Here is a 23,551-nt window from a genome sequence, read left to right as displayed (position 1 = left end):
CCACATCGCTCTCAGCGCAGCTCCCTGCCCCAGCAGGAGCGATTTTCTGGGTGAAAACGGCTGCGTTTTAGCTTTCAACCAATTCCTTCCTGCGGTCGCTGGAGCGGCTTTCATTTTGTGGCCACTTGTGCTCGCTGATGAGCTGCTCTGTCAGTGAGCCAGCTGCTAACGAAGCTCAGCCCTCACCATGCCTCTGGGCCATGCTTCACAAATTTATTTCCCTCCTGCCAGCGGCGCAGGATCCGTCCCCGCTGCCCCCAGTTCCCTGCTGGTGGGCACTGGGTGAAACCCGAGGGTAATGGGGTTTGTGGTGCCGAGCAGGTGGAACACCAAGGGCCGAGGCGCCGATAAAGGGGCTGAGCAGAGACACAGCAGGGGGGGGGCACGGCCCCCGAAACCAAACAGTGGGAGTTTTATGGTGTTTTTTTTTTTAAAACCTCTATTTTTCCACTTGCTGTCAAAACACAACCGCTCGGCCCCGGCCTCGCTCGGTGCTCTCTGAAGCGCTCTCCTGCCCCCCCCCGGGGGCTTTTTGGATCTCTGCTGGGCTCACGGGAGCTGCAGGATTGGGGCTGAGGAGCTCAAATCCCCCGGTTTGGCGATCCCGATCCCTTTCCCTGCGGCGTGGCCTCCCTCGCAGCGACCGAGGCTGGGGTTTGGGGTGCAGCGACACCCCCGGGATCCCCCAGGCTGGGTTGGGGGGAGCTCCGGGGACCCCCGCCGGACCCCCGGCCGATCCTCGAGGGCTCCTTGGAGGCCCCTTCGTCCGGCCAAGGCTCTTGGGGCTGCGTGAGGGGGATTTGGGTTACGTTTACAGGGATTTGGGGTGGCGGAGAGGGGTGAGGGGAGCAGAGGGGAGGAGCAGAGGGTTTTGGGGTGCTGCGGCTGCTGGAAAAGGGGGGGGGCTGTGGGAGCAGCTCAGCAGCAGCCCCGCTGCTCTGGGGTTTTCTCCAGGCTGGGAGCTCCTCCTGCTGGCACCGCCACCAGCCTGGCTTTGGGGGGGACACGGGGAGCCCCCACGAGGAGCGAGGGGAGGTGGTGGCACCGGGTGGGGAGCACCCCACAGGAGCAGAGGGGTCCCCCCCCTACATCTCCATCCCCGCTCCCACCTCCCTCCCCACCCAGACTGCACAAAACACCCCCAAAATCAGCTCCAGGGCCGGAAAACCCCCTCCCAGCCCCCCAAAATGAGGGGTCCCGGTGTGTGTCACCCGGTGGCCAGGCCCCCCCATACCGAGGGGCACCCACCTTGCCGGTGACCTCGGCCCGGAGCCCGTTGCAGGCTCCGGTGAGGGCGGTGGAGGCGCGGAGGCAGGCGGTGAGGCGGGCAGCGGCGGGGGCCGAGCGCGCCGTGAGGTTCAGCTTGGCGGGGGGAATCCTCGGAGGCATGTCCCACGTCCCCAAAAATGAGCCCCAGGGGGAGGCCTGGAAGGGAAAACCGGGGGGGGACGGAGGGGATGGGGTGGGGATGGGATGGGATGGGGATGGGGATGGGGATGGGGATGGGGCTTTGGGGGTGCGGGGTGCTGTGCCCGGGGGGGGCAGAGGCTGCGGCACTCACCTGGGAGCGGGGCACGGAGGGCAGGAGGTGGCCGCGGTCATTGACCAGGATCTGCGTGGAGCCGTCCCGCGGAGTGGGGCGCTGGGGGGAGCGGGCAGGGGGTTTTTGGGGGGGCTGGGGGGGTCAGGAGGGGAACCAGGGACACCGGGAGGGGCCATGCGGGGGGGGTGCGGGGGCCCCCTTTGGCCAAGGTTGGGGTAGGGGGGTCCCAGGAGGGGCCAGGGTTGGGGTGTGGGGGCTGGGGGGGTCCCGGTGCCCCCAGTTACCTGCCCGCCGGGCTGCGGCACCTCCCAGTTCTGCAGGCGGGCAGCGCTGAAGGCGTCCTCGTACTGGGGGGGCAGCGGGGCCGCTGAGAGACCCCCCGTTACCCCCTGTTACCCCCCATTACCTCCCTTTACCCCCCGTTTCCCGACCTTTACCCCCCTTTCACCCCCATTACCCTCCTTTTATCCCCCTTTTACCCCCCCGTTACCCCTCTTTACCCTCCCTTTACCCCCCCATTACCCCCATTACCCCCCCATCACCCCTGTTTCCCTTCCGTTACCCCCTTTTACACCCCCGGTACCCCCTTTTCCCCCTTATTTCCCCCCGTTCCTCCCCGTTTACCCCCTATTACCCCCCCTTTACCCTCATTACCCCCCTATTACCCCCCATTACCCACCTTTACCTCCCGTTACCCCCCCGTTACCCCCTTTTATCCCCCGTTACCCCCTTTACCCCCTATTACCCCCCCTTTAAGCCCCGTTTCCCCTCCATTACCCCCCTTTACCCCCATTATCCCCCCCTTTTCCCCGTTTTTCCCCAATTTCCCCCCTTTCCCCCCCCACCTGCCCCGCCCCGTAGCGGGCCGCCATGCGCCGCGTCCGCCGTCTCCTAGCAACCACCACGTGACCAACACCCCCCCCCCCCGGGCCGCGCGCTCCCCCTGGCGGCCGCGGGGAACCAAGACCCGATGGGGGCGGGGCCATCGACACAGGGGGCGGGGCCAATGCGGGAGGGGCGGGGCCTCAGCACTGCCCCTGGGGACACTGCCGCTGGGTGGGGGGGGGCAGGGGGTGCTGTGGGGTGGGGGGGGTGGGTGCTGTGGGGTGGGTGCTGGTGCTATGGGTGCCATGGGTGCTGTGGGGGTGGGTGCTGTGGGTGCTGGTGGGGTGGGTGCTGGTGCCATGGGTGCCATGGGTGCCATGGGTGCTGTGGGGTGGGTGCTGTGGGGTGGGTGCTGTGGGTGCTGTGGGGGTGGGTGGGGTGGGTGCTGGTGGGGTGGGTGCTGATGCTATGGGTGCCATGGGTGCCATGGGTGTCATGGGTGCTGTGGGGGTGGGTGCTGTGGGTGCTGGTGGGGTGGGTGCTGGTGCTATGGGTGCCATGGGTGCCATGGGTGCTGTGGGGTGGGTGCTGTGGGTGCTGTGGGGGTGGGTGGGGTGGGTGCTGGTGTGGTGGGTGCTGTGGGTGCTGTGGGTGCTGGTGCCATAGTGCTGGTGCTGTGGGTGCTGGTGGGGTGGGTGCTGGTGCTATAGGTGCCATGGGTGCCATGGGTGCCATGGGTGCTGTGGGTGCTGGTGCCATGGAGCCCCTTGGGGAGCTCAGGGCTGGGTCTTGGGGACTTTGGGGGGGGTGTAAATGGCCAGGGGGGGCTGGACCATGCCAAGCTGTGCCATGCCACGCCGTGCCATGCTGTGCCACACCGTGCCACACCGTGCCACGCCATATACCATGCTGTGCCATGCCGTGCCATTCGGTGCTGTGCCGTGCCATACTGTGCCGTGCCGCACCACGGTGCCACGTGGAGCCCTCGGCTGTCCCCCCCTGATCCCTGGGACCCCCCCAGGCCCGGCTGTGGCCGAGGGGCTCGGAGCCGGGCACAGCGCCCACCCGGCTGCCTTCGGTGCACCGGCACTGGGTGAGGGTGATGCAAGGAACCCGGTGGCCTCCGGAACGGGGCCACCGCCGCGGGCGGCCCGGCCACGAAGCAGCCGCGGCCGCCTTTGTTCCGCCGGGCTTTTATGGCCACCGCCGCCTGCCCCGGCCTTTGTCCGGGACCGGACTTTCTGCCCCTGCCCCATGACACTGCGGTGGGGCCGGTCTGACCTGCACGTCCCGTCCCGTCCCGTCCCGTCCCGTCCCGTCCCGTCTGTCCCCTCTGGTCCTGTCCTGTCCCAGCCTGTCCCATCCCATCCCGTCTTGTCCTGTCCTGTCTTGTCCTGTCCTGTCCCCTCTGGTCCCGTCCCGTCCCGTCCCGTCCCATCCCATCCCGTCCCATCCCGTCCCATCCCATCCCATCCCATCCCATCCCATCCCATCCCATCCCATCCCATCCCATCCCATCCTGTCCCATCCTGTCCCATCCCCAGTCCTGGGACAGGATTAGGGTTAGAGTCAGGATTGGGGTTAGATTCAGGGTTAGGGTTAGGGTCAGGGTGTCAGTTAGGGTTAGGGTTATGGTTAGGGTCCGGATGTCAGGGTTAGGGTTAGGGTTGGGGTTGGGGTTGGGGTTGGGGTTGAGGTTGGGGTTGGGGTTGGGGTTAGGGTTAGGGCAGGGTTAGGGTTAGGGGTTATTGTTACACGGGGGGGGGGGCAGCTTTAGGGGCAGGCTGGGGTTTAAGGTGAGGATTACGGGGTTTAGGGTCGGGGCATCCCGGCTGCAGGCCCTCCAAGGCCACCCCACTCCCTGTCCGAAGCTGTCCCTGAGCTGTCACTGTCCCCTGCCCCACCCCACCCCGGCGTGGGGCACCCCAGAGAGCACCCATGGGTGCTGCGGGGTTGCATCAGCAGCAGCCACACCGGGGCACCGGGACGGGCGCTGCCACCACTGTGCCAGGTCCCCTGGCACCAACCACGGCAGCTTCCCACCTCCCATCCCATAATGAGCTCGTGCCACTGGTCCCACACTGGAAAATCACCACCACCCCATAACCCCCCCCCCGGGAAAACGCGACGGGGCCGCACTTGGTTCACTTTGGTTTATTTCTTTTCACGATTCCTTTTTCCTTTTTTTTTTTTTTTTTGTTTTTTTTTTTTCTTTCTGTCTTTCTTTCTTTCCTTTTTTTTTTTTTTTTGGTTCGTTTCCCCAAAACTTCAAATCCTGGTGCCAACAGCGGCGTCTCGTCTCGAATAAAGGCAAAATTGCTGAAGCCAATCCTGGGGCGCCCACGGCGCCGGGCCAGAGGCGATTTTTTTTTTGGGGGGGCGGGGGGGGGGGGAGCTGGTGCGTGGCTGCCCCGCACCGAGCAGGCACAAAATAAATATCGCTGGGGCTGGGGAGGGGGAGATACAAAAAAAAATGGCCAAAAAAAATGAAATAAAACAAAAAAATATTCAACCCCAAGAGGAGAACGATGAACCCAAACGGCGACTTTTGCTCGGAGGTCGTGGCTGTTTCGGGACGGGGGGGGGACGGGAGCCGGGGTCCCCGCGGCGAGCTCCGGCAGCGCAGCCCCGCACCGGGGCTGGCGGGGGCTCCCCCCTCCCCCCCCCCGGTACACACACATTGAGCCGAATCGGGGGCGCGTGGGGGGCCGGTGGCGTGGGGTGGGGGGGTTTGGGGGGGGTGTTACAGAGCCGGGCAGGCGACCTGGTGCCGGATGCCGTCGTTGCACATGAGGGCAGCCGCCCGCTCGTCGCCGTCGCCGTGCTGGCACTGCATGTAGCTGATGCCGTGGGGCGAGTAGCTGTGGTGGGCGCACACGTTGCAGGCGCGGGTCATGGTGCCCCCCGTGCTGCTCCTGCGGATGGTGGCAGAGGGGAGCACCCCCCCCCCCCGCCGGGCACCCATCAGCACCCAAAGGTGCCCAGAGGTTCCCGGCAGCGCCCGCTGGCACCCATCAGCACCCATCAGCACCCACTGCTGCTCGTCAGGGCTGGTGCCACCCCTTGGTGCCCCCCATGCTCAGCAGCACCCCCCAGCACCCTGCTGGCTGCCATCAGTGCCACCGAAAAGCACCCTTTGGTGCTCATCGGTGCCCGCTGGCACCCATCAGAGCCTGCTGGCACCCACCCGTGCCCCTCAGTCCCCCCCCTGTGTCTGGTGGCACCCACAGGTGACCCTTGGTGGCCATCGGTGCCTGGTGGCACCAGCAATGCCCACGGGTCCCCAGCTGCACCCATGGGTCCCAGCAGTCCCCAGCACTTCCCAGTGGCACCCATGGGACCCTGCTGGCGCCCACCCTTGTCCCCGCGCCCCCTCACCTGCAGTCGCTGCAGGTCCGCTGGCACTCCTTGCGGCGGTAGCGGCAGATGAGGGCCCAGATGAGGAGCCCCAGCAGGCTGAGGAGCAGCAGGGAGCCCAGGATGGAGCCCACGATGATCCCCGCCTGCCTTCCGCCTCCTGCCGCGGGAGCACAGCCTGTCACCGCCGGCCTCCCCGCCGGCTGCCACCACGGCACCGCACCGTCGGTGGCACCCCGGTGCGTGGAACCAGCCCCCCCCGGCAGCCCCCTGCCCGTGTTTTTCCCCCCCCCTCCATGGTGGCACTTACTTGGTGAGAGGCCGAGGTTGATCTGGCACACGGCGTAGCCCACGCGGTTGGTGACGCGGCACTGGTAGACGCCAGCGTGCACCTCGGACAGGCTACGGATCAGAAGGTCGCCAGGAGCACGTCCTGCGGGGGACACGGCACCTCAGAGCGGGGAAACAGGGACACGGGGACACAGGGACATGGGGCACGGGGACACGGGTGCACAGGGACACACACAGACATGGGTACACACGGACACGGACACATGCAGACACGTGTGCACGTGGACATGCACACAGCTGCAGCCAGATACGGGCAGGGTGCACACGGACACAGGCACACAGGGACAGGGAGCACAGGGACACGGGGACACAGGGACACGGCTGCACATGGATGTGGGCACCTGAGGACACAGGCACGCATGGACACGGAGTCACGGGGACATGGGAGCACACAGACATGGGCACACGGGTGTTGGAGCACACGGATGTGGGAGCACACGGATGGGGGTGCACATGGGCGCACATGGACACGGCACCCATGCACACGGGCACCCAGACAATCACGCATGTGCGTGGACACCCATGGACATGCGTGCACACGGACACGGGATCACACAAACTCGAGCATCCGTGCTCAGGTGTGCACGCGGCCATGGATGCACACGCACATGGACATGGACACGCACATGGATGCACACGCACACGGATGGACACGGATGCACACAGACACAGCCATGAGCACCCATGGATGCAGACCCCCAGCCAGACACCCCCTCCCCAACCCACCCAGGACCCCCCCTCCCCACTCAGAGCCCCCAGCACCCACCTTGGATGGTCCCGTGGGGCAGGCGGCCCCCGCCGTAGCCGTCGGCCAGCTTGGCCCACTGGTAGGCGAGTGGCGAGGCCCCCCCTCGGCTGTAGCACCGCAGCAGGATGCTGCTCCCCTCGATCAGCTCCCCCTCGGTCCAACACTGCGGGGTGGCCGGCTTCTCTGCGGGGCAAGGGACACCGTCACCGCCGGGAGCACCGGGAGCACCGGGGAGGTCAGGGCTCCCGCCACCGTCGGGGAAGGGTCCGGGGGGCTCACCTTGCACGGTGACGATGACCTCGTGCACCGCCACGGTGTTTTTCTTCACCCGGCACTGGTAGGTGCCGGTGTCGGAGACCTGCAGGTCGGCCAGGCGGATGGAGGCGTCGTGCTGCCCCGGGTCGTTCTGCACGAAGGCCACCCTGTCCTGCAGCCCCGAGCCGCTGCCGTAGTTGACGTGGTGGTCGTGGTAGGACAGGAACTGGGGGGGGGACACGCAGAGGTGAGGACGGGCAGGGGGAACCCCCCGGGGGGGTAGAAAAGGGGAGGGAACGGCGCTGCCTGCTCCTGCCCTGCCTGCTCCTGCCCTGCCCTGCCTGCTCCTCGCACGATGCTGCTGCAGCCCTGCCTGTCCTGCCTGGTCCTCCCCTGCTCCGCCAGACCCTGCCTGTCCTGCCTGTCCCCAAATGTCCTGCTTGTCCCTGCCTTTCCTGCTCGTCCCCAAATGTCCTGCTTCTTCCTGAATGCCTGCTCTGTCCCTCCATCTTTTTCCATCTTTCCTACCCCATCTCGCTTTGTCCATCTCTCCTGCTCCATCCCTCCAGCTCCATCCTTACTGCTCCATCTCTCCTCCACCCCTCCTGCCCCATCCCTCCTTCCCCAGCTCTCCTCCATCCCTCCATCTCCATCCCTTCTCCTCCCCTCCTGCCCCATCCCTCCTGCCCTCCGCACCCCCATGGGATGGGGGCAGCAGCCGAACAGCCCCACCCGGAGCTGGAGCCCTCCGTGGCCGGGGGTCACTCACCACATTCTCTGGGCCGGTCCGCTCGGGCGTGATCTGGATCCACTCGATCCCCACGCCCTGGGGACCGTTGTCTTCAGGCTCGAGGACGTAGGGGCAGCCCAGCTTCACCGAGTCGCCCTTGGCCAGGTACAGCACCTCCCGGCCCTTGCTGTTGATCCTTACGGCCAGGAGGAGAGCTGGGGAGAGAAAGGCACCGTGGCACCGGGTGGGCAGCGCCTGGGCACCGCGCTCCTGCACCCCACGGCACCCCACGGCACCCCACGGCACCCCACGGCACCCCAGGGCACCCCTGCAGCACCCGACCCACGGGGGCACGGACCCATCTGCTGGGGTTTTAACACCCACGAGGGCTGGGTGTCCCGGTGGGACTGAACACCCATGGGTGCTGGCAGCCTTTGGGGACAAAGTGCCACGGTGGGCTCCGTGCCACCCGCCTGCCTTCGGACACGGCGTGGCCAAAGGGTGTCAGGACGCATCCGGCTCCTGATGCTGGCGCTCTGCTGCCTGCGGGGTGCACCCGCCCTGGCACCCTTGGGTGCCCCGTGGCCAGGCAGCCTCCCCTCCATCCTGGGTGGCATCTCCGCAGGAGCGCAGGGAGCGGCGGCGCCTACCTGGCATGAGACCCAGGAGCAGGAGCAGGCCGGCGCCGTGCCCTGCCATGACGCTGCAGCCGTGCCGGGCGGTGAGGAGGAGCAGAGGGAGCAGAGGAGGCTCCGAGGCGACGAAGCAGCCCGGCCGTGCGGGGCCGCTTTTACATGCTGGGCCGGGGCGCTCCTCCCTGTGGGGCGGATGCCTTTGGGATGACTGAGTGGCTCCAAGCTGTGCGTGAGCGATGCCGCCCTGCTCCACTCCCTACCTGGTAATTAAGCGCTGCCATGCTACGGGCTCCCATCCAGCCAGAATTGGGCTGGGGGCTGCAGCAGCGGGGGGCTGGGGGCACCGGGATGCTCCAGGTCACCCATTTGGAGGAGTCGGGCAGGGTTTGGGGGCTGCAGACCCACGGTGGCCGGCACCCTGGGGTGGGTGGCTCTGGGATGAGCGTGGCCAGTGGGAAAAATCCACCCGGGACCCTTTGGGAGCATCCCGAGTGTGGCCGAGCACCGCGACTCCATGGCGATGCCGCCTTGGCCCCACGCAGGTCCCAAAAGGCTTTTGGTGCTAGAGCAGGACTCAGGGCAATTGCAGGAGCTTAAAGGTGTGGTTTGACCATGGGCTTAAGCTCCCGCAGATCCCTCCTCCAGTCCTGCCCCCTCGGTGAGCGGGCACGGGGATGCCGCGGGCACACGGGGACCGTGGTGCCCACCGAGACCCCCGCTGGTGCTGGTGGCACTGGGGGGATGCCGTGTCCCAGGCCACAGATGGGGACATGGGGACATGGGGACATCAGGGCATGGGGACAGCATGGCCAGGCCATGCTCTGTGTGGGGGACATGCAGCACTGAGCGGGGCGACTTGGGGAGCTGGAGGGGAGGAAGAGAGGGGATGAAGGCTGCTGGGGTCTGAGGACAGGAGCTGGGGACAAGGATGAGCTGCAGGAGGACAGGGGATTTGGGGACAGGGACGCGCTTCAGTGGGGATGGAGGACTGGGGACAGGGATGCTTGGTGGTGGCCAAAGGAGCTGGGGTCAGGGATGCTCTTGAGCAGGACACAGAGACAGGGACCGGGCTGCTCTGCACTGGGCGCAGGACCTGGGGACTGGGATGCTCCGGAGGTGGCAGAAGCCCCTCGGGGGCTGCTCAGCCCTTTGGGAGCCCCCAAGTTGGGACCACTCTGCACCCACGTCCCCATCCCCTGGCGGGGCTGCTCCGGTCAGTGCCCAGCGCTGCCCCGCGGCACAGCTCGGCCTCCGCCGGTGCTTTCCACCCCGCCACTGCCCCAGCCGGCCTGGCAGCACCTCCCAGCCGGTCCCAAACGCTCCCCGAGGCCACGAGCTGCTCCATTTACTGGCCCCAAACCCGGCTCCCCGCTGCCAGTTAACCCTTGCCGGCCTCGCGCCGCGAATTGCGGGCACGTGCTGTGCCGCGTCTGTGATTTGGGGGCCGCGGCCAAGCCCCGGGGCGACACCGAGGGGGCGAGGGGTTGGGTCCCCGTCCCCCCCCCCCCTTACTGCCGGGGCCGTCCCCGCCGTGACGGGGCCGTGGCTCACCCGGCTCGGGGCTCGGTGCCGGCGCGGCGCTGGCTCCCCAGCCGGTGACTCCCGCATTCCTCGGAGCCCCGCTCGTGCAGGAAGGGTGGGGAGCCTGCTCCACCCCGGCTGGCCCCCGCCGGTGGTCACGGTCCCCTCGGCGTGGTGGCTTGGAAACCCTTGGGGCTGAGCCTGGCCTAGAACAAGGCTGTGACTCCTTGGCAGAGGCAATGACCGGGAGTGACACGGCCAGAGGTGGCCACCGGGGACGGCGGTGTGGGCAGGAGAGGCTGGCGCTGAGCACCGCGGGTCCTCTCCGTGCCAAAACCCCACGGAACTGGGAGCTTGGTGGCCAGGTCCTGGGGTCGCCCTGCTGTCCCCAAAGGGTCTCACAGCCTGGCTCTGTCCCCACCAGGGGACACGGCTGCTGGAGGAGATGGGGAAGGGAGAAGAAGAGGCCACGGCCCCTTCCTGCTCCCTCTTTACCCAGCCCCAGTGCTGGTAAGGGGTGGCACTGGTGCCCCGTGCCATCTCCCTGCCCTGGGCAGTCTCGCCTGTGCCAGCTCTCCTTATTTTTTTCAGCTGCTCGGACAATTAATCAGAGCCACTCCTATGGGATCCCAGCCCTCTGAAGCTGCCAGTCCCTGTCCAAATGGTTTTTTTTTTTGGTTGTTTTTTTTTTTTTTTTTTTTTTTTTAACGTTTGCATCACGCTCCAGTCTCTTTGTCCCTGCAGAAGGCCACTGCCACAGGGCCTCGTGGTGACATCTCGGTGAGGCAGTGCCACTTCCAGGGCGGATGCAGCAGAGGTGACCGGGATGGCCCTGCACCCATGGGCAGCTAGGGCTGGGCTGCGTGCCGAAAAGCAGGCACATGGCACACAGGGACCCCCTTGAGTCCCCCGGGAAGAGCCCAGGGGCTGGGGACGTTCCTGTCCCCTCCACGGACATGGTCCAACTCCGGCATCCCCCAGCAGGGGTGGGGAGGTGGGCGAGGGGCGATCTCTGTCCCGGGGAGGGGGCAAATCAGCCAAGGGGCATTTGAACCACCCCAGCCCCTGGCTTGCACGTGCGAAGCAAGAGAAGGACGGACGATGCCGGCTGCTCCACAAACACCTTTTTGTAAAAAAACTCTGCCTAAGCAGACCCCAGCTCCCCCACTGCCGGCGGGGCAGCGCTCTGCTCCTCTCTCTGCTCCTCGCTCTGCTCCTCGCTCTGCTCCCCGTGGGGCTGAGCCTGCCCGGGGGCTGCGCCTGCCCGGTTCAAGGCCCTCCGCTCCACCTGGGCGCAGTACTTCTCGGGGATGCCGGCGGCTCTGCGGAGGAAAGAAAACCTCAGGCACCCCGTGCCACGCCAGAACCACGGCCTCGGAGCAGGGCCCCTCTGGAGGGGACGGAGAGGAGCCTGCGGGGTGGTGGCTCAGGGGGTCGGGGCACGGTGGGAAGTCAGAACGGGATTTGGGGACGTGTGGGGAAGCGGAGAGCGAGCAGGCGCTGATGGAGCAGCACCTGAGCTCCTGCATCTTCTTCTCCTTGAGCTCGGTGATGCGCTGGCTGCGCCGCCGGGCCTCCTCCTGCAGCCGCTGGAACTCCTCGAAGGCGGCCGCCCGCTCCTGCGCCCGCTGCTGCCGCCACTCCTGCATCTGGCGCCGGACGTCGCCAGCGTGGGCGCGCTGCAGGGCCGCCTTCCGCGCCGCCTCCGCCTTCTCCTTCTCCATCTGCTCCTGCTGGGCCCTGCGGGTGAGAAGCCCCCTTCCTCCCGTGCTCCGATCGCCCACCCGCGTGGGCTTTTTGGCACCCTCGCCCCCTTGCCGTCACCACCTGAGGATGCGCTCGAACTCGTCGCGGTCCTGCTGCACCTGCACGCCCATGCGGTGCTGCCGCGCGGCGATCTGATCCAGGCGGCTCCGCTTCAGCTGCTCCTCCAGCTCGGCTTTCCGCCGCGCCGCCTCCTTCTCCTTGCGCCTCCACTCCTGCTCGGCCGCCTCCTGGCTGCGCTTGGCCCGCAGCGCGTCCTGCCCAGGGGGGGGACAGCGGTGACATCGGGGGGACCAAAAGGGTTGGGAGGACTCAGCCGTGGTTCTGTGGCTTGCCCCGTGCTGCAGAGCCCTGCTCCGCGCTCCAGGAGCTGCAGGGACCCTGTAGAGCTCCCACCTCCATCTCCAACCTCGCTGCGGTGGTGTCGGGGAAGGGAGGCAGCGCGGCGGCACCCCACACAGCGGCTCACCTGCTCTGCCCGGTGGTCCTGGGCCCTTTCTTGCATGGCCCTCAAGCGCGCCGTCTCCTTCTCCTTCTCCCGACGGATCCTCTCCTGCTCGGCTTCAAACTCAGCCTCCCGCTCCTACTTGGGACACAGCCTCGGGGCAGCTCCTGGGGTGCCCCTACCGAGCCCGCGCCCGTGCCGCGTCCCACTACCATCTTCTGCCTCTGGTACTCGAGTATCTTCTCGTCTGCCAGCCTCTCCTGCCGCAGCTGCTCCTCCTTGTACCTCTGGTTCTCGTCGTTGATGCGTTTGATCTCTGCCTGGATTTTCTTCTGTTGCTCCTGCCTCCGCTCCAAGTCCTGCAAACGGGGCCGAGGGGCTGAGGGGCGGTGGGACCAGAGCCTCCCCTCGTGGGGAGGAGGGCTTGGTGGCTCGGGGTTATTTTTGAGGATGTTTCAGTCTCCCCAAGAGACCAGGGCCTTAATTCTGCCGCCTGTTGTCTCCCCACCCCGGGTCTCGACACCCTTCCAGCGAGGTGAGGGATCTCCCTCCAGCCCCCCTGTGCCCCCCCAGCTGCTTTCTGCCCGCTGACCTTCAGGTCCTCCAGCTTCAGCTGCTCCAGGTGCTGCAGCATCTCCCGCGTCTCCTGGTCCCGCTGCTCGGCTCGCAGCGCCCGCTCCTCCGCGTTCTTCTCTATCTGCTTCACCAGCTCCTGCCTCCCCCTGCAAGGAGAGGACCCCCCCCAGCTCAGCCCCGTGCCCTGGAACGGTGACACCGGTGTGGATGGCAGGAGGGACCCCCCTGCTCGCCTGATCAGCTCCTGCTTCCTCCGGCGCTCCAGCTCCTCCTGCATCTCGTTGGCCTTCTGCCTCTCCACCTCCATCATCTCGGCCAGCCGCCTCTCCTCCTCCTCCAGCTCCTTTGCCACCAGCTGCTTCTCCAGGATCTGCGTGTCGCGCACCATGTGGCACTTGGCCCCGAGGATCAGCTGCGGGGACAACAGGTCTGCGTGGGACAGACGGACGGAGGGACAGACGGACAGACAGACAGACAGCCACGGACATGGAAGAGGGAAGGAGGGGACGACCCCGTGCGGCACCACGCGGAGCAGGGCGCAGGACTCGTCCTGGCCGTGCCGTGGGGTGGTTGGGGGGGGTCTGGGGGCACCCCCGCCACCTCTCCATGTTGGGTGCGTGCGGTGCTGGGGGCGGACGGGCAGCCCGCGGCCGCACCTCGCTGAACTCCTTGATCTCGTCCTCCTGCTCCATGCGCATCCTGCTCGCCCGCTGCAGCAGGTGCTGGGCCCGCTCCTTCGCCTCCTCCTCCAGGTCGCTCAGTTTGCCCTTCTGCTGCTGCAGCGCGGCTCGCTGCTTCGCCGCTGCCTTGCGCTCGCTCACCGCCTCCTGCGGGGGACAGAGGGGCGAGCTGAGACCGTCCCCCAACTCTCTGGAGGGGGACACCCCCCGACTGGGGTGGGATTGCTTCCCCAGTCATGGAGCAGGCAACTCTGGGGACCCCACTTCTGGGCTGGGGGGGTCAGGGAGAGCTGAGGTTGGCCCCCCCTGTGTGCCAGTACATGGGTGGCACGGGGTGAGGGTGGTGGTCCCCGAGTGGCTCTGGCTGGGTGCAGCCCCCTCTGCCCGCAGCCCTGCCTGGAAGATGGGAAATGCCTACGAGAACGGCTTCCTTCTCCGCCTTGAGGGCCAGCAGCTTGGCCTCGCGCTCCTCCTTGCTCAGGACTCGGGACGCTTCTTTGATCCGCTGGAAATCCTCCTGGCTGATGATGAGGGATGCTGCCGGGTTCTCCACGGGGACGCTGGTGGAGAAGGGCACCGAAAAGGGGTGTCGCTGGCACCGAGCATCCTTCAGCCCCCTCCGTGCCCTCCCGGCCTGGCAGTGGGAGCTGCTCGGGCTTTGCGGGGGCAGGAGTCACCCCCGAGCAATGCAGGAAGCACTCGGGCTGTGGCTTCCCCCGTGGCCCCAGTTCTCCCGGTCAGGGGGGGAAAGAGAGGAACAGAAAGTGCAGTGAAAGCTGCGGCGGTGCGCGGGGAACAGGATGTGCAGCAGGGCAGGGGCCGCCCGGGAAAACACCCAAACCTTCAGCACGCGCCCGCCCTGTCCCCACCAAACAACGCCAGGAATATTTCAGGCCAACCCGACCGGGCTGTCATTTGGGGAAAGTGTCACCGCTGCCCCGACCCCTTTTTCCAGTGGGGCGTCCTGCTCATCCCTGACCGTCGCTGGTCCCGGGCGCTGGCTCGAAGCCTCCGCTTTGGGGAGCAGCAGCTGCCTTTTGGCTGTGTTTGATGACACTCGGCACAGCCTGGGCTTGGCTCCTCTGCCCCAGGAATTCGCCCGGCACGAGAGGAGGAAGCGCCGGGGCCGGGTCCCCTCCCAGCGCTGCCAGGTGCCCCTCCAGCTGCGGAGCAGCCTCACGCAGCGAGCCACGAACCCTGCCCGTGACTCACGCTGTGGCTTAGAGGAAATCGCCGAAGCTCCGGGTGCCCCCATTTCCCCGTGTGTAAAAATGTGGATAATAACACGGGGCTGCTTTCCACGCGAGGGGTAAGGAGTTAATTACGCCGCGCATTACTCAGGTACCATGGTGACGCGTGCGGTGTGGGAGCGTGCATTACCCAAATGCAGGCAGCACTTTGAAGATGCTCAGGACTAAGAATTTAGTCATTATTATTATGTGTCACCTTTCATCCACCCAGCTGAATATGAACAGATACCTGCATAATAATCGCTCGGGAGCTGCATCACAACATCGGATTCCAGGACGCTTGAAAGAATGGGTAATGGCCACAACGGCCCTAATAAATGTAATGACACAGTGACCACTGCTTGAGCTGTCTCACTGTTTGGGTGACCGACCTGAGATGTCTAGGGCCTGATTTTCAGGAATGAAACTGGCACAAAGAGTTTCCAGCAGCTTTGGCTGGAGCTGCGGCCGTGCCACACATCTGGAAACTGGCCCTCGGCTTTGTCAGGTTGGCCATAAAAGAACCCGAGCGTGTAAAATTGGGCACCAGCCCCAAGAGCCTGAACCGGTGCCTCTGCACCATCGCAAGCTCCATAAAACCCAAGCCCAAACCGTCTGTGGGGCTGCTGTCACGTTTTATAGGGTGCAAGAGCATTACGCACTGGTTCAAAACAGGAAGCAAAGGCGAGCGGTGGAGCCAGCCCCAACTGCAGGGGAAATTTCGGAAGGTCAAAATTAGGCTAAATTAGATTTGGCTGGGATAATGGCACTATTCTTGTCCGTGCGCTGCAGGCTTTTAACAAGGCGTAGTAATTAAGGCCGGGGTTCTTACAGTTCAGCCTCGCTTATAAAACATCCCTGTGGAGAAACGCACGGCTCCGCGCCGCGCACGGCCAGCGGGCGACACCGCCTCCGTCACGGGGATTTTGGGCACGGGGGGGGGAAAAGTGGTGGGTGTGGGGGGGTGGGTGTCTCACCAAGGGCAGCCCAGGTGACTTACACGAGGTCGCGGACGAAGTCCTTGGTGATGAGGCGGATGGTCTCGGGCTTGTGCTCGCCAGCCGGCACCGTTTTTGGGGCGCTCTGCACATCCCGGAGGACGATGATGGGGCTGCCGGGGCGCGACTGCTGCAGGTTCTGCAAGGAAGGACGGCGTTCCCCCCGGCCTGCCTGCCACCAGCCCCTACCCATCTCTGTCCCCAGCTCCTGGACATGTCCCAACCCCGAGCCAGCACATCGGGGAGCGCCCCTGATGCTCCCTGATGAAGCCCAGCCCCACCGCCGAGACTTTGGGCAAGGGAGAGGCTTCTGTGCCTCGGCAGCCCCGGCTCTGGGAGCCGAGCGAGGGCACGGGGAGAGGTGAAAACATGCGGGGTGGCTGAGGTTGGAAGGCACCGCGGGGACCACCTGGTCCCAGCACTGCCCAGCACCATGTCTGGGTGGCTCCTGGAGCACCCGCTGGGTACCGGTGCCAGGGCTCCATCACCCACCCGGCCCCCCCAGTGCTTCCCGCTGTCCCAGCAGAGCCTCCTGGGCTCTGGGTTTTGCCCAGGGCCTCGTGTCCTGCCTCTGGGCACCGCTGGCAGGAGCCTGATGTCCTTTTAACCATCCGGCAGGGACCGTCGGACACGAGTGGGAGACCCCGAGCCTCCTCTCCCCCTGGCCGAGCAGCCCCAGCTCAGAGCCCCTGCTCCTGGGCAGCTCAGGTAGCTCAGGGCACGGCCCTGCTCCGCTGTCCTGCCAAGCACCGCGGGTGATGGCAGGAGCAGGAGGAGCAGAAATGCCCCCAAACTGACCCAAACTCACAGCAGGGTCCCAGAGGGGCCAACTCAAGGTCTGGCTCCGCAGCGTGACCGGAGCCGGTGCCGGCTCCTGGCCACAAAGCAGCCCGAGTGGCACAGGTCCCTTTGCTCGAGCTGACAGTGCCACCTAGTGAGGTGTCACCCATCGCTGGGGTGCTGGGGACCCTGCTCCACCCTTCCCTGAGCACGGGTGGGTGTAAAAGCACCCCCAGAGCCGGGCACACGAAGCCCCTCTCCCCGTGCACCACCTCTGGCTGGGGAGGGACGCGGGTACCCGCAGCACGCATGGGTCTGCACGACCTTAAACCCCCCCCAAAAGGGCTCGACCCCAATTTTCGGAGCAGGAGATGCCTCCTGGGGTGACACAGTGGGGCATACCCCGGGGAGGGGATGGGTGCAAGGTGCAGCATCCCAAAACCAGACCCGCTCCCGGGAGCACAACCGCGGGCACGGGCTCTGTGCCCAAATCCCCCCCGGGTGTCGGCATCTCGCTGCCAATGTTTATAAAACACCAAAATTTCCATTTTATGGCTCTGATTGCCCCAAGTCCTGGCTCTGCTGCTGCCTGCAAGCGGGGGCACACCCCTGGGGTGGGCTCAGCCCCGTGCCAGCCCCGGGGTGGGGGGTCAGCAGCACCCTGACTGCGTGCGCTCGGGTTCCCAGCGGCACCAAGCAGCCTCCCAGCGGGGAGCTGTTGAATTACGGGGTTTGGCCCCGAAACGCCCGTGCCAAGAACGATAACGGCGTCAATCACCGCCACCGGCCCTCTTGGCCTCGGGGCCGGGAGAACTCCTCGGGCGAGGCCGGGGTTGGGCTCGGGAAAGCCACCCCGGGAGCCTCACATTTTTATATCGCCACCCCGTTTTTATATCGCCACCCGTTTTTATATCGCCCTGAAGCCGCCCGGGGGGGGCCGCGGCGCTGCCGTCCTGCCCCACGCCAGCTCCCCCCACGTCACAGCCCGTTTCCTTCCTCTCCCCCGAAAAGCCCCAGGGTTTTGGCAGCCGCGCGGGCTCCGCAGATAAGAGCGGGGCCGGGAAGGAGCGCGGGGCACAAGGCGCGGGCGCCATAAACCCCGGCTGATAAACAACGGGGGAGAGGAGGGGAGGGCGAAGGACACCCCGAAAGGTGCCCCCAGCCCCCCCCCCGGTGCAGCTGGGGGTGGGTGGGGGGAGTTTTGCTCCCTGGTGGGGGAAGGGCCCCTGCTTGGCCGTGTTTCCAGCCTGGGGGTTTTGTCCCTAAACCAGGGTTTTGTCCCCAAACCAGGGTTTTGTCCCCAAACCAGGGGTTGTGTCCCCAAATGAGGGATTTGTGCCCCCAGCCCCAGGATTTGTGTCCCCAGGGGCTTTGTGTCCCATCTCCAGCCCCAGGTTGTGCCCCCCAGCCCGGGGCCGTGTCCCCAAACCAGGGGTTGTGTCCCCAGTGTTTTGTCCCCAGCCCCAGGTTGTGTCCCCAAAATAGGGTTTGTGTCCCCAAGGGCTGTGTCCCCAAACCGGGGGTTGTGCCCCCAGCCCCAGCTGTGCCCCCCTCCCAGGGCTGTGCCCCCCCCCATTTACCCGGCTCTCCCCGAACAGCGTCTCATCCACCTCGGTGCTCCGGGCCCTCCACCGGTACCGGTTGCGGGGCTGGGGGGGGGGAGTGGGGTTACCGGGGGGGGCTACCGGGGGGGGGGGGGTCACCGGAGAGGGGTTTACCGGGAGGGAATTACCGGGGGGGGGGGGGTTACCGAAGAAGGGGTTACCGGGGGGGGGGGGTTTACTGGGGTGGGGGGTACCAGGAGGGGGTTACGGGGGTGGGGGGTACCGGGGGCATGTTACCGGGGGGGTGTTACCGGGGGGGTCCCGGTGCCCCACCCGCGCTCACCATCGCGCTCCGCTCGGCGGCCGCCGGTCGCCCCGGTAACGGCCCCCCCCGCCCCCCCCCCCGCGTTCTCCCGGTAACGCCGCGCGGGCGGGGCCGAAGCCGGAGCGGGGGGGGGGGGACGGAAGGGGGGGGGGGCGCTCCGGGCATCGGGAGCAGCCTCTGTGGTCATGGGGGGGGGAAATCTCACACCCACGCGCGTTCGTGGATCGCCGTGGCCCCGCGTGTCCCCCCCCACGTGTGTCACCCCCCCGCGTGTCCCCAATCCCACTCGTGCCCCCCCCGTGTCCCCTCACCCACCCGTGCCCCGACCCCCCCCCCCACCCCGCGCCCACCCGTGTCCCCCCGCCCCGCGTCCACGCGGCCCCGCCGCGCCAGAATGACGTCAGCGGCACCTGCCCCGCCCCCTTCTACGTGAGGCCCCGCCCCTCCACGTGGGTTGGCACCGCCACGTGCTGCGAGGCTTGGGGTGGGGGGGGGCGGCACCGACCCCCGGGCTGGGGTCCCCTCTGCTGCCCCCCCCCCGGCTTGGGGTCCCCCCCAGCCACCCCCTGGGGTTGGGGACCCCCCCCGCTACTTTCTGGGCTGGGGTCCCCTCTCCTGCCACCCCCCCCGGTTGGGGTCCCATCTGCCCCCCCCCATACATTGGGGACCCCTCTGCTGCCCCCCCCCGATAGGGGCACACACCAGGGTGAGCCCACCCCCCCCCCCGGGTGTCCCCCCCATGCAGGGTCTACCCCCAGACCCCTGGGGTCTCCCCTCCCCTTCAGTTTTGGCCTCGTGCCCCCCCCCCCCCCCAAAAAAAAAGACACCCCCCCCCCAGGTCCCCAACCACACTGACCCACACACTGGAAACAAGAGGGGGGCCGTTTATTGGGGCGAGCTGGTGGGGGGGGGGCTCTCCCCAGCACGGCCCCCAAGGCACAGCGGTGGGAGGCAGGGGGCCAGCGCGGCCGCCCCCCCCTTGCCCCCCGGGAGCGAAATAATAATTATAAAAACTCGAAACTTTGGTCCTGGAAATACTGGCAGGCGGGCGAGCCGCGACCCCGGGCGCGTTGGGGAGGGGAGTGGGGAGGGGGCACGGCCCCAGTAGCCGGTTGTTGGTCCACGGGGAGGGGCGAGGCGGGTTGGGGACCCCCCCCCCAGCACCGGGAGACCCTTGGGTGGCTGGGGTGGGGGGGGCAGGATGCAGCGGGGGGGGGGTCTCAGAGGATCTGGCGGGGCATGCCGTAGCCCGTCATGCCCGCCTGCGAGGCGCCCCGGTTGGTGCCCATCTGCAGCCCGATGACGTTCTGGCCCTCCTTCAGCTTGTCCTCGGAGAAGACGCGCCGGTTCTCCTGGGATTTCCTGCGGGCACCACGGGTGTCACAACCCCCTGAGTGCCCCCCTACCCACTGATATCCCCTCAACCCCCCCCCCAGCCCACCCAGCCCTCTACCTACTTGGGGAACCAGTTGGGGTCTCCCACGAAGAGCCCGTCGCCCTTGGCCACCGCCAGGCTGCCCAGGTTCATCAGGGTCCTCTGCACGCATGCCATGTTCTTCCCTGCCGGGTGCCACCGCGGGGTTGTCACTGGCCCCTCGGGGACAACGGGGTCCCGCGTGTGTCCCTCCCCCCCCCCAAACCCCATCCCGGCCCCTCACCTTCCCACAGGTCAACCGTCTGGAAGATGTCGGTGGCGGCGATGCCGTAGCGCTCGGCCGCCTGCAGGAACTGCGAGATCTGCTCCATCTGCTTGAAGGCCATGGTGGACGCCTGGATCTTGGCCACCGGCCCCTGGCCCCGCGGGTACAGGCTGTTGATGAGCCGGCACAGCACCTGCGGGGACACACAGGGGGGGTCAAGGGAGGTGACGCCGCTCCCCCCGACCCCACCAAGTACCCGGTGACCCCTCCCCGGGGACTCACGGTGCCGTCCTTGAGCCACTGCTGGAAGCCGTCGCGGCCGGGCGCGGGTTGCGGGATGTCGCCGCCGCACTGCCCCATCATCCAGCGCACCAGCACCTGCTCCAGCTCGGGGTCGTACTGCCGGTCGATTTTCTGCTGCACCTCCCGGCTCAGCCCGTACGACGGTCCCCGGTTGGCCATGCCGACGGCTGGGGGGTCTGCAGGACACCGGGAACACCCCCCCCGTCAGCCCCGGCTAACCCCGTGGCTGCAGCCCCTCGGGGACGCAGGGTGACACGGGGACCTCCCGGCGGTTTGGCAGTGCCCGAGCTGGCCGCAGGGGCCGCATCCTGCCCGGCCAGGCTCGCTGGATGTCCGGCACGGAGCCTTATCACCCGTGCCAGGCGCTGCCTGGGTGCTGCCCTCCCCTCCCTGCTTCCTGCTCGGCACCCTCCTGGGGATGGGGTGCACGCTCCGTGCACTTTGGGGACCCCCCGGTGCCCCCCACACCAGCCAAAAGGAAGCCCCGCGGTGCTGCTGCGCCGTGCCCACCCAAGGGCCCCCCCCCCCGGCTGCCCGAGCATCCTCATCCCAGCGGCTTGGCCCCGCCGAGGCGTGGACTTGGCAGGAGCTCGCTGCCGGTCGGAGCTTGTTTGCGAAGCTCGCCCCGTTTGTACGGGACGGGTGCCAGATCCGGGACCGGCCCGGGAGCCCCACGCCACCCCGGGAACGGCGCCCATCGCCTCAGCCTGACGCCGTGCCCAGCTCCCGGCCCGCCGAGCTCGGGCTCCGGCTCCACGGGGCGTGGGCGATGGCCTCATCCTGCCCCCCCCCACCACCCCACCCCAGCTCCAGGGCTGCGTCCCCACCCTGGCAGAGCAACCGGAGCCCGGTGGTCCCCCACGGGTGGGTGCCGGTGACAGCGTCCCTGCGCCCGGTGCCACCCACGTGGGGCGGTTGTGCAAGGCACCGTGCCGAGCAGCGCTGCACGGTTGGGGTGCTCCCCACCCTGGGGTGCTCCCGACGCCCTCCACCCATGCAAGGGGCACGTGGGGCCACGTGTCACCCCCTGCACCCGCTCCTGCTCTGGGGTTGAGGCCCCCGCTGCTCCCCGGGGTGGGCTCAGCCCGGACCCCGTCCCTCGCGTGCCCCCAGCTTCGGTGCTCGTGTCCCCAAGGGGCGAAACCGCCCTGGTTCAGCAGGACGAAAAGCAAAAAAAAAAAAACCAAAAAGTGGGGAAGCAGCCGGGGTTCGGTGCAAAACCTCAGCACCGCGACCACCCCGAGACCACCGATGAGCGCCGGGGCACCCTAAAGCCTCGAGGGAACCCCAAAACCTCCGGGGTGCCCCAAAGCCACCCGTGGCCAAGCGAGCACCCCGTGGCCGCCGGGGCGTGGGGCTGGGGCGCAGCCAGCGCCGGCGGGGGGGGGGGGGGGTTGAAAGTCGCTTCCCCGGGGCCTGGGAGCGCCCGGCCGGGGGCCAAGCGGGTTGGGAAACAAAAGAGGAGCTGAAATTGGTGCAGACAGCGCTGATTTCCCGACACAGCTGGGGCTTGCCCAGGCGGGAGGGGAGGGAGGGCCGGACCCAGCCCAGCTGCGGCGCGGGCGCCCTGGGGACCCCTCGGGGGCTGCGCCCGGTTTTGGGGACCCCCGCGGCGTCACCCTTGGGGGTGGCGGGGAGGGGACCGTGCCCAAAGCCCCTGGGGATGTGGCAACCTTGGGGAGCCTCCGGGCATCGTGGGGGTAAGAGGGTGGGGGTCCCGGGGGGGTCCCGGGGGGGTGCGGCTGCCCTGGTGACCCCAGAGACCCCCCCCCGGGGCCAGCGCGGAGGGGGCTTTGCCCAGCCCAGCGGGGACAAGGCCACCCTGGGGACCTCAGGGGACCCCCGGGGCGGATGGGGAGGGGACCGCCAGGCAGCACGCAGCCACCCTGGGGACCCCCGAGGGCAGCGGGGAGGGGACGGGACCCGGGGCACGACCACCCTGGGGTCCCCAAAGACCCCCCCTCGCCCCCCGGGGCCAGCAGGGAGGGGACCCTCGGCTGGGACACGGCCACCCCGGGGACCCCGCGGCCAGCAGGGAGGGAGGGGACACCCGGGGGGACCCCACGGGCACGGCGCGCGGGGCACCGGGGCGGGGACCGGGAGCAGCGGGGAGGGGAGGGGGGGCTCAGCCCCGCTTCGGCGACCACAGCCCCGGCACGGTCCCGGTCCCCCCCCCGTCCCAAACACCCCCCCCGGGGGCAGCGGGGCCGGAAGCCGCACCCGGCTCCCGTTTCCCGGGCGCGGCCGCGAGTCCCGGCGGCTCCCCCGGAGCCGTTACCGGGGCCGGGGGCACCGGGACAGCCCCGGGGGCACCGGGACGGCTCAGCCCCGGCCATTTTAGGACAGCGCAAACGGAGCCGGTCCCTTTGCCGGTGCCGTTCCCTATCCCCATCCCTTTTATCCCCGTGCCCACCTGCCGCCCGGTTTAGCCCGAGGGCGCCTCCCGGTGCCCGGTACCCGGTGCCCGGTGCCCGGTACCCGGTGCCCGGTGCCCTACCTGCGGTGCCGATCCCGCGGTCCCGGTGCGGCAGTGGCGGATGCCGCCGCCCGCGCCCTTTTCACGGCTGATGTCAGCGCGGCCGGGGGCGGCCCGGGACCGCCCGCTCCCGGGGCGGGTCCGCAGGGCCGGGAACGGGGCAGAGCCGCCACCGAGCCCCGGGGCAGAACCGCCCCGCCCCGGGGGCACCGGGACCGGCACCGGCACCGGCAAAGGGACCGGCACCGGCACCGGGAACGGGAGCGGGGTGGCCACGGGGTGGCCGTGGGGGGGTTGTATTGGGGTCAGGGGGGGTGTAATGGGGACGGGGGGGGGGTAATGGGGGTGGGGGGGGTGTATTAGGGACAGGGGCACCGTGGTGGCAGGGACACGGGGGTCGTGGCGGTGGGCACGGGGCTGTGGCACGGACACGGTGGCCGAGGTGGGGACAGGGTGGGGAGGGGGTGAGGGGACAGGAGAGCTGCAGTGGCCGAGGTGAGGACAGAGGGGCCGTGGTGAGGACAAGGTGGCTGTGGGGGGGACAGCGTGGCCATGGGGTGGCCACGGTGGGGACAAAGTGGCCGTGGGGTGGCCGTGGTGGGGACAAAGTGGCCATGGTGGGGACAAAGTGGCTGTGGTGGGGACAGGGTGGCCGTGGGGTGGCCTTGGTGGCAGAGGATACGGAGCTTGTGGTGGGGAAGACGGTGGCCGTGGTAAGCTGTGACACGGCTGCGGTGGGGACGGGGTGGCCGTGGTGGCTCAGGGTGACGGTGGCCGTGGTGGGGCCGTGGTGGGGACACAGGGGCCGTGGTGGGGACGAGGTGGC

The 23,551-nt window shown here is 67.9% G+C and overlaps 4 protein-coding genes across 4 annotated transcripts; all 4 read right to left on the bottom strand.

Annotated features, from left to right (window-relative positions):
• Positions 1-411: 411 nt before the first annotated feature.
• CFAP126 (cilia and flagella associated protein 126) lies at positions 412-2,434 on the bottom strand. The gene is made up of 5 exons (XM_084500893.1): positions 2,389-2,434; positions 1,828-1,890; positions 1,562-1,642; positions 1,249-1,425; positions 412-785 (listed from the first exon to the last, which is right to left on the bottom strand). Exons 1-5 carry the CDS (start codon positions 2,413-2,415, stop codon positions 582-584), a joined length of 552 nt encoding a protein of 183 aa, XP_084357019.1. The 5' UTR covers positions 2,416-2,434; the 3' UTR covers positions 412-581.
• Positions 2,435-5,111: 2,677 nt separating this feature from the next.
• On the bottom strand, positions 5,112-8,508 carry VSIG8 (V-set and immunoglobulin domain containing 8; the record flags this gene model as incomplete). The annotated part of the gene is made up of 7 exons (XM_084500892.1): positions 5,112-5,283; positions 5,747-5,885; positions 6,036-6,158; positions 6,843-7,007; positions 7,104-7,305; positions 7,849-8,024; positions 8,460-8,508. 7 exons carry the CDS (start codon positions 8,506-8,508, stop codon positions 5,112-5,114), a joined length of 1,026 nt encoding a protein of 341 aa, XP_084357018.1.
• A 2,563-nt stretch (positions 8,509-11,071) lies between these two features.
• Positions 11,072-18,327, bottom strand: CFAP45 (cilia and flagella associated protein 45; the record flags this gene model as incomplete). The annotated part of the gene is made up of 12 exons (XM_084500528.1): positions 11,072-11,287; positions 11,481-11,705; positions 11,793-11,986; positions 12,199-12,312; positions 12,387-12,533; positions 12,767-12,896; positions 12,984-13,162; positions 13,407-13,577; positions 13,849-13,990; positions 15,660-15,796; positions 18,018-18,118; positions 18,315-18,327. The coding sequence occupies 12 exons, from the start codon at positions 18,325-18,327 to the stop codon at positions 11,110-11,112; spliced, it is 1,731 nt and encodes a 576-aa protein (XP_084356654.1). The 3' UTR covers positions 11,072-11,109.
• Positions 18,328-19,170: 843 nt separating this feature from the next.
• Positions 19,171-22,879, bottom strand: TAGLN2 (transgelin 2). Its single transcript, XM_084500271.1, has 5 exons — positions 22,747-22,879; positions 20,229-20,425; positions 19,965-20,139; positions 19,764-19,866; positions 19,171-19,668 (listed from the first exon to the last, which is right to left on the bottom strand). Exons 2-5 carry the CDS (start codon positions 20,406-20,408, stop codon positions 19,527-19,529), a joined length of 600 nt encoding a protein of 199 aa, XP_084356397.1. The 5' UTR covers positions 20,409-20,425; positions 22,747-22,879; the 3' UTR covers positions 19,171-19,526.
• Between the last annotated feature and the right edge of the window lie 672 nt (positions 22,880-23,551).

The sequence above is a fragment of the Aythya ferina genome (genome assembly GCF_964211825.1).
Source record: "Aythya ferina genome assembly, chromosome: 29".
In the NCBI taxonomy this organism is placed as follows: Eukaryota; Metazoa; Chordata; class Aves; order Anseriformes; family Anatidae; genus Aythya; species Aythya ferina.
Note: the sequence above shows the minus strand (reverse complement) of the source record. Positions and strands in the feature narration are given on the sequence as shown.